The sequence below is a fragment of the Quercus suber genome, unplaced genomic scaffold, assembly GCF_002906115.3.
Source record: "Quercus suber isolate HL8 unplaced genomic scaffold, Cork oak 2.0 scaffold_418, whole genome shotgun sequence".
NCBI lineage: Eukaryota > Viridiplantae > Streptophyta > Magnoliopsida > Fagales > Fagaceae > Quercus > Quercus suber.
In genome coordinates this window covers 133,683-143,607 of record NW_027069869.1, presented here as the reverse complement: position 1 = coordinate 143,607, position 9,925 = coordinate 133,683, and the positions used below count along the sequence as shown (strand labels likewise).

Sequence of the window (9,925 nt, the reverse complement as noted above, 5' to 3'; positions counted from 1 at the left end):
TCTTGCGGCATTGTTCATACATGGTCACCCTTTATTGATAGTACCTTCTTAGGTGTTCAATATTCCAAGGGTGTTCCAACTTCTGTCCATCTAGGGCTTTCAAGTAGTAGGATCCTTACCTCTTGCAGTTGATAATCCTATAAGATCCTTCCCAATTTAGTCCCAACTTCTCGTGGGTGGGGTTTTTGGTGGCCAAAGAAACCCCTTTTAGGACTAGATCCCCAATGCTGAAACATCTAGGTTTAACCATGGTATCATACTGCTTTGCCATAAGATTTTTGTCCTATACTCTGCGTCCATCCTTACCTCATCTATAAGATTAAGGTTAAGATGAAGCTGTTCCTTGTTCTCTTCATCTTGATACTTTATCACCCTATGGCTAGCCATGTGCACTTTCGCAGGTATAATTGCTTATAAGCTAGTTTGAAAGGGGTTTCCCTTATAGGGGTCCTCACTGTTGTTCTGTAATCCTAAAAAATACCTAGTAATTCATCTAGCCATACTCACTTTGCCCCTTCAAGCAGAGTCTTGATGATTTTCAACAATGAACAGTTTGCCACTTTTGCTTGTCCATTGGCCTGTAGGTGGGAGGGTGAGGAGTAATGGTTCTTGATTCCAAGTTGTTCACAAAATTTCCTGAAAGGGGTGTTGTCGAACTGTCATCCATTGTCAGACACTAGAACCCCTAGGCACTCTAAATCTGCATACAATGCTTTTTCAAACAAAGTTTTTGACATTCTGTTGTGTAATCTTCGCTAAGGGTTCAGCTTCTACACATTTAGTGAAATAATCTATTCCTACTACCAAAAACTTCATTTGTCTAGTTTCAGTTGGGAAGGAGCCTAAAATATCCAAACCCCATTGTGCAAAAGGCCAAGGGGCCATCATTGGGGTAAGATACTCTAATGGCTGTCTAGGAATATTACTAAAATGTTGACATTGATCACATACCTTAACATATGCCTTAGCATCAGCTTGGATGGTTGGCCAATAGTATCTAGCACGGATGACCTTGTGGACGAGTGATCTAGCTCCTGAATGGTTACCACATGCTCCTTCATGAACTTCCCTTAACACGTAATTCACCTTGTCTAGATCTAAACACCTTAGATAAGGCTGGGAAAAATCTCTTTTGTATAACACTTCGTCCATAAGGATGTACCTGGCTGATTTAACTCTGAGCTTCCTGGCTTCGTCCTTCCCTTCTGGAAGCCTTCCGTCCTTCAAGTATGATAGTATCGAGGTCATTCAATTTTCCTCACCTTCTATCTGTAACATTTCTGGGAGGTTTATGCTTGGCATATCTTGTATTTCATCAAACTCGTCCCTTGGTTCAGTTGCAGACGCTTCCTTTGCTAGAGTATCTGCTTCTATGTTCTCTTCCCTTGGGATTTGAACGAAATCAATCTCTTTGAATTTCTTCACAAGGCACACCACCTTCTTCAAATATCTCTTCATTCTGTCTTCTATCGCTTCACATGTCCCATTTATTTGGCCTCAACCAACTGAGAGTCTCTTAAGACGAGTATTGAGTCTGCTTCTACAGATTTAGCCAACTTTAACCCTTTAAGAAAGGCTTCATACTCCACTTCATTGTTAGTTGTTTGGTACTGCAAGCAAACCTTGTGCTTCAATTTATCTCCTTCTGGTGATCGTAAAACAACTCCTATACCTCCTGTATGCAGTGTAGACAATCCATCTACATGGACGACCCATTTTTTATTGTCTTCTCTTTCACCTAAGTCCTCATAACTTGAAGTGAACTCTGCAATGAAATCTGCCAAGGCTTGAGCCTTTATTACATTTCTCGGTTGGTACCGGATGTCAAATTCACTAAGCTTAACTGCCCATTGAATTAGTCGTCCTACGGCTTCCAGCTTGTTCATTGCCTTCTTGAGCGAATGGTCCATCATGACATTGATGACATGAATTTGGAAGTAATGTCTTAACTTCCTAGAAGCTGTTATTAGTGCGAAAGCTAACTTTTCTATTAGTGGGTACCTTCCTTCTGTTGTTCTCAGTGATCAGCTAGTGTAATACACAAGCTTTTGCACCTCCTATTCCTCCCTAATCAATGCTGAACTCACGGCATGTTAGGACACTGCTAAGTACAGATATAATTCCTCTTCTAGCACAGACGGACTTAACAATGAAGCTGTGGTAAGATAGTCCTTTAGATCTTGGAAGGCCTTTTGACATTTGTCCATCCATTCGAATGCCTTTCTGAGAACTTTCAAGAAGGGTAAACACTTATCTGTGGCTTTTGAAACAAATCTATTCAAAGCTATAACTTGTCTGGTGAGAGATTGGACTTCCATGATGTTTTTCGGTGGTTCCATGTTCAATATGGCTTGGATTTTGTTTGGATTTGTTTCAATTCCTCTTTGTGAAACCATGAATCTTAGAAACTTTCCTGACGATACTCCGAATGCACATTTACTTAGGTTCAGTTTCATCTTATATTGCCTAAGTGTTTCAAAGGTTTCCTGAAGATCATCCAAATGGCTTCCCTCGTCTAAGCTCTTCACAAGCATGTCGTCAATGTACACCTCCACATTTTGTCCTATTTGTGGATGGAACATGTGATTCACCAACCTTTGATAAGTTGCCCTTGCATTCTTTAGATCAAAGGGCATCACCTTATAACGAAACAAACCTTGACTGGTAATAAAGGAGGCCTTTTCTTGGTCAACCTCGTCCAAGAAGGCGTCCATGAAGCTCAACAACTGATGGCCAGCTGTAGAATCCACCAATTGATCAATGCGTGGCAAAGGATAACTATCGTTAGGGCAAGCCTTGTTCAAATTAGTGAAGTTTATGCACATCCTCCACTTGCCATTCACCTTCTTCACCATCACTACATTGGCAAACCAATCCGGGTAATAGACTTCTCGGATAAACCATGTTGTGGTTAGTTTCTGAACCTTTTCCTTAATAGCCTTATCTCGTTTAGGAGCAAACACTCTCTTCTTCTGACGAACAGGCTTAGATTAGGGGTACACATTCAATCAATGAGTAATTACACTTCAATTCCTGGCATGTCGTCATGACTCCATGCAAAAAAATATCGATACTCTTTCTCAGAAACTGGACAAGGTCTTTTTTCACCTTCTCCTTCATACATGTTCCAATTCTGGTAAACTTTTTAGGATCATTTTCTTGTAATAAAACATCTTCCAATATTTCAATAGGTTTCGCGACAACTCTTCTTTCTTCAATATTCATCGACTGCACCTGCTTGTCCAAAGCCAACATGGCTAGGTAACATTCTCTGGTTGCCAACTGATCTCTTTGAGCTTGTCCTATTTCGTACTCTGTAGGGACTTGACTAGTAGATGGTAGGTAGAGGTTACAGTCTTCCAACTATTTAAGGTTGGCCTTCCAATGATGGCATTGTATGTGGATAAACAATCCACCACTAGGAAATTCACTTCCTTAGTTATCTATTGTGGGTGTGATCCCACCACCACAGGCAATGTAATGGTGCCCATGGGTTGCACTTTCATTCCTCCAAATCCTATTAGTGGTAAACATGCTGGACGAAGTTGATCTCGTCTAAACCTCATATACTGGAAGGCAGGGTAATACAATATATCCGCTAAGCTTCCATTATCCACCAACACCCTCCTGGTTATGTAATCTACGATGAGTAGGGTAATGACAATTGCATCGTTATGTGGATGATGGATTCTCTCAGCTTCCTCGTCCGTGAAAGAAATGGTTGGCTCATCTGTCTGTCTCGTCACTTTGAGATACATCTTCTTTGATTTGGAAGATTGTCCTGTAGAAGTACTACCTATGATAACCCTTATTTCTCCAAATGGGGGTCGTGATGATTCCTCCATCTTCCCCTTTAACTTTTCATCTTTATGATCCCTTCCAACGAAGTGCCTCAATTTTCCTTGTCTAATGAGATTCTCGATCTGCTGCTTCAAGTCATAACATTCATCTATGTCATGCCCATAATCTCTATGGAAGCGACAATATTTATTCTTATTGCGCTTGTTAGGATCTCCTTTCATCTTTTCTGGCCACTTCAAGGAAGGATCATCCTTGATTTGCATGAGCACTTGATCGAGTGGGGCATTTAAGGGTGTATAATTCTGATTCCTTGCTGAAAGGCTTGCCTTCTTGTTATCTCAGTCCTTCTTGTCTTCCGTCCATCCCTTCTTTGGACAAGGCCCTTGTTTAGAGTGATGTGTGGGGTTTGCTTCCATTCTCACAACTCTCTTCCTCTTCTTAGCTATGTTGCATCTTCTGCATTCATAAAGTTTTGGGCTAAATGGACGAGTTCAGCCATGGACTGAGGGTCTTTCTCATAAAGCTTATGAATGAATAAGTCTGTGTTAACCCCATTGTGGAAGCCTGCTAATAATAGCTTGTTGTCCACCTCGTCTACTATTAGGGCTTCCCTATTGAAACGAGTGATAAAGGACCGTAGACTTTCATTCTCTCCTTGTTCTATAGTTAATAGGCTGGACAAGGAGTGCTTGTGTCTTTACCCTTCGATGAAGTTATTAACAAACAAATTACTCAACTCTTTAAAAGAACTGACTGTGCTTGGAGGTATCTTGCTGAACCACACTCGCGCTAGTCTTTTAAGGGTGGTAGGGAAGGCTCTGCACATAATCTCATCTGAAACCCCTTGGAGGTGGATTGTAGTCTTGAAAGTATCAATATGATAGAAAGGATCACGCATTCCATCATATGAATCCAAGGAAGGCATTTTGAACTTTGGGGGGCAAAGGATGGCCATTGATGGAAGCTGTGAAAGGGGAATCTGTTCGATGAACCAAATCCTCTATGGGATTTGCCCTTCTCATGTTCTCCTTCATCTCATCCATAACCTTCCTCATCTGATCCATCTCCTTCTCCAAGTGTGGCACCCTTCGCGAAGTGGTGCCCCTTGATTGAGTTTTGGGCTCAACATTTCCCCCTCTATCTTCTTGACTCTGGGCTTGTCCTTCGACATATCCTTCACAACGCTGCCTTTCTATCTCCCTAGTCAACTCTTGGTTCTGGTGACTTAACTCCGCCATGGACTGTATGTATTGGATGGAAGGCGGCTGCGTGACAAGCACTAATTGAAGATCTCGGTTGGGATTGCTAGAAGCATCCCTACTCTCTTAGTGGCCTAGGCTAGTGGCCCTTGATCTTGTCCAAGCCATACAACCTCTTGTCGGAGAAAGATAAACTGCAAAACTTGAAGTTTCTCTTCCTACAGATGGCACCAACTGAAGCTACACAGAATCAGTAGGCTGAATGCTTCGGCTTCGACGGGATAATGATTATTGTGAGAGACTGCAAAGATGAACACACTATCAAAGGGGACCGAAGTGGACCAACCAAACACCCTCCGATGGCTAAGTTAGTTTCTTGCAAAAGAGTTTCAACTTTTTTAAATAAAATTCTCAAAATGCAATTTCCTTGATTTGATTCAGACCGGTCCTTATATAGAGAACCTTGGAGCGATTATAATCATAGTAACTTCCCCAAGATTTGTGGAAATCAATGAATTCAGACATAACTTCTTCAACGGTTATAGGAGTTACAACCGCTGGTGGAAGTTAAGTACTTATGAAGAATTTGTGAGGATAAATATGGGTTGGGTAACCACTAGAAGGTTTTGTGGCTCGAACCCTCCATACACGAGTGAGTCTATTCTTGAGGGTTTTCCCAAGTGTTGTATGGTCGTCCACGTGCTTTTCAATTACTCATATAATTGCACTTTTCAAACTTTGAAATGTAACTTATCCATATAATTGAGTCTAAGATTGCTATCACTATTTTTTTTTTGCGAGAAGAAATCACTATCACTGCCTAGTTGGACAGTGAAACTTTTCTCTTAATAAAGGGAAAAGTTTCATTGACACTTTCCAAACTTTGATAGGTAATTTATACTTATCATTGGCACTAAGATCGCTATCACTGTTTGGTGAATGAAGCCATGGTGTTTAATCAAACTCTTCGCTCCCAAAGATGTGAATTACATGAAAAATAATCATTAATTAAGTACATTTGTAAAATAGGCTTGATAACAGTTGCTTGCATTTTTGGATAAAATAATAAGATAAGGTATGTAACCAAGACAAACTGTTTTGCATCTAAAAAATGAAGACATTAAAAGTGACATCTGTTTTGACAAATTACCGATTGTACAGTAAAACAGTGAATCAAACTCAAATCTCTCTTGTTTCAGTACCATGTTAACTTACCCATCATCTGAAAATTTTAAGCTTTTTGCGATGATTGTAACATCTTTACATTCCGATTCCTATAGAAACGTAGTTTAGTATGTAATTCATGTAAACCATCTTCACATATATCATTCAGATGACAATAGAAAGAAGAAAACTATGATTCTCAACTCAAAGATATAAGAGAAAGGGGGAGGAGTTGTCACTGATATATATTTGTTTGTTTTTCACTTAGTCCTAGAAAAATTGAAAAAATCTCCCCCGAATTTCATATCGACCACAATTTTATTGCCATAAGTTTTGCTCACATGCTTCTAGAAAATTCAAAAATACAATAGTCAGTTGTATCATTAAAAAGCTTTATAGTTGTGGTTAATTAAAGCAAGATACCTACTTAAAGGTAAAGAAAAGAAATCAACCTTTGTTAGAAGTTTCAAAATAACACCAAAGATAATATATTTTAAAAAAATAATGGCATGCATATATTCTCAAATAGACTTTCCTAACGCAACCAAAGATAATCTATTGAAATGGGTTGTCTTGGTTATATACCTTATCTTATCCTCTCCCTTATCAAGTGGTCATATAAGAAGTAACAACTTTATCATAACTATCTTACGTGGTAGATTGTGATCGATCGTTTGTGATTTTTTATGTGTACCTAAAATTTTTGGCATTAATTACTAATATAATTGCACTTTCCAAACTTTGAAATGTAACTTATCCATATAATTGGCAGTAACATTGCTATCACAAGTTTGTTTGTTTTTCTTTTTTCTTTTTTCTTTTTTTTTTCGAGAAGAAATTGCTATCACTGCCTAGTTGGAGAGTGAAACTTTTCTATTAATAAAGGGAAAAGTTTCATTGACACTTTCCAAACTTTGATAGGTAACTTATACGTATCTTTGACACTAAGATCACTATCACTGTTTTGTGAATGAAGCCATGGTATTTAATCAAACTCTTCGCTCCCAAACATATGAATTACGTGAAAAATTATCATTGATTAAGTACATATGTAAAATAGGCTTGATAACAGTTGCTTGCATTTCTGCATAAAATAATAAGATAAGGTACGTAACCAAGACCAATTGTTTTCCATCTAATCAATGAAGACATTAAATGTGACATCTCTTTTGACAATTTACCTACTGCAGAGTAAAACAGTGAATCGAATTCAAGACTCTCTTGTTTCAGTACTATGTTAATTTACCCATCATCTGAAAAGTTTAAGCTATTAGCAATAATTCTAACATCTTTACATTCAAATTCCAATAATTATGTAGTTTAGTATGAAATTCATGTAAACCATCTTCACATATATCATTCAGATGACATTAGGTTGGAGAAAACTATGATTCTCAACTCAAAGATAGAAGAGAAAAATGGAGGAGCTGTCATTGATATATGTTTGTTCATTTTTCTTTTAGTCCAAGAAAAATTGAAAAAATCTCTTCCAAATTTCATATTGATGGCAATTTTATTGCCATAATTTTTGCTCACATGCTTCTAGAAAATCAGAAAATAAAGTTCTCAATTGTATCATTACAAAGCTTTATAGTTGTGGTTAATTAATGAAGATACCTACTTAAAGGTTGAACAAAATGTCAACGTTCATTAAAAGTTTCAAAATAACACCAAAGATAATCTATCAAAAAAATGAAGGAATGCGGGACGGACCTAGGTGGGGGCTTATGGGGGCTTGAGCCCCCACTGGCCCAAAAAAAAATAGTACATAAAATTTTCCAAAAAAAAAAATATTAAAAAAAGGTTTGGGCCCCCTTGGTTTTTAGCTGAAGCCCCCCTCACCTTAAGCATCCCTATTCCAGCCGGCCAGCCCAGTAGTTTTCAAGAGCCCATGAAAACCTTAATATATATATATATAAAATGTTTAAAAAAAGAAAAGAAAGAAAGAAAAACCTAGCAGTCAATAAGACTCCAAAACCAAACAAAAAGCTAGAAACGAAGGAAAAAAAGAAAAAAGAAAAGGAAAGAAAGAGAGAGGGAGACAGAGAAAGTGAGAGACCCATCTATGCTTGTGGACTTGTGGTGGTTGTGTTTTTACTAATGAGTGATGAACTGATGTTGGTGATTTTGTGATTGTGAATCTAAAAACTTATCCTGCCTATGGTGTTTTTTTTTTTTGGCTTTTTTAGTTTATGACTCTTTGTGTCTCTGTGTTTTTGACTCTCTCTCTTGCATTATATATATATATATATATAGAGAGAGAGAGAGAGAGAGAGAGAGAGAGTTTGTAAAGATTAGAGAATATATTATTGTAGTGTTTGTCTGTTTGTTCTTCGTTGACTGGTAGTTAGGCAACAATAAAGACAAGTGACAAAAAAAAAAAAGAAAAAAAAAAGGTAAAGCTGAGAAAAGTTTTTGTTAGTAGTGCAGAATAAATTTATAGTGTCTACAGTGGGATTGGGTCAGTGTCTAAAATATGGAGAGTACAAGACAAAGACAAAGATAAATAAAGGTAAAGACAAAAGACAAAAGAAATAAACAAATCATATAATATAGAAAATTGTCACACATCACAAATTTAAGAAAATAACAGTGATTTACTTGCGTCTATTGTTAACTCATAATGCTATATTAAATAAATTTATAAATTGAAAAGAAGTGAGAAATACTAAATTTATAGTTAAATGCATCATGCATATTACCTAGATTCTAGTATTTTTCTTTAGTAAGTAACAACAACTATTTGTGAGATAATATATATGATTCTTATTTTATTTGTAGATCTTGAAAAAATCAACTACAATGTTTGATTTTTTCAAAAGAAAATATTCAAATTCTTCTAAAGTCAACATGGGATTGCCAACAACAAATGTTGCTATTCCAATTACAGAAAATGGGGGTGTTCCAATTCTAGAAAATATTCATTCCCCAATTCCAGAAAATGTCGATGTTCCAATCCCAAGAAATATTCATTTCCTAATTCCAGAAAATACAAATATCCCAATTCTAGAAAATAACCATATCTCTCAAACTCAATTTCAAAAAGTTGATCCTGATATATTAAGAAACAATGATTTTTGGGTATTTGTCTTGGTTAATAGTTTATTAATACTATATGGATGCGTACTTTTTTAAAAAAAAATTTCTCTTATCTCTAGCCCCCCTAACTTGAAATCCTAAGTTTGTACTTGAATGCAATATTCTCAAATAGACTTACCAAATGCAACCAAAGATAATCTATTAAAACAGTTTGTCTTGGTTATATACCTTATCTTATCATCTCCCTCATTAAATGGTCAAAAAAAAAAAAAGTAATAACTTTTATCATAACTATCTTATGTAGTAGATTGTGATAGATCGTTTGCGATTTTTATGTGTTTCTAGAATTTTTGGCGTTAATTAATAATATAATAGCACCTTCCAAACTTTGATATGTAACATATCCACATAATTGAATCTAAGATTGTGATCACTACTTCTTATTCTTCTTCTTCTTCTTCTTTTCCCTTTTTTTTTTTCTTTTTCTTTTTTTTTTTTTTTTGAAAAGAAATCACTATCACTAGCTAGTTAGCGAATGAAACTTTTCCATTAATTATGGGAAAAGTTTCATTGACACTTTCCAAACTTTGATGGGTAACTTATACGTATCATTGGCGCTATGATCACTATCACTGTTTGGTGAAGGAAGCTATAGTGTTTAACCAAACTCTTCCCTCCAAAAGATATGAATTACATGAAAAATTATCATTAACTAAGTACAT

The 9,925-nt window shown here is 36.6% G+C and overlaps 1 protein-coding gene across 1 annotated transcript; it reads right to left on the bottom strand.

Annotated features, from left to right (window-relative positions):
- Positions 1 to 3,443: 3,443 nt before the first annotated feature.
- On the bottom strand, positions 3,444 to 4,064 carry LOC136062473 (uncharacterized). The gene has a single exon (XM_065761546.1). It carries the CDS (start codon positions 4,062 to 4,064, stop codon positions 3,444 to 3,446), a length of 621 nt encoding a protein of 206 aa, XP_065617618.1.
- Positions 4,065 to 9,925: the final 5,861 nt, after the last annotated feature.

Bases quoted from the DNA above. Each gene is read 5' to 3' on its own strand.
- LOC136062473 (XM_065761546.1), bottom strand. From the start codon at position 4,064: ATGCAAATCAAGGATGATCCTTCCTTGAAGTGGCCAGAAAAGATGAAA.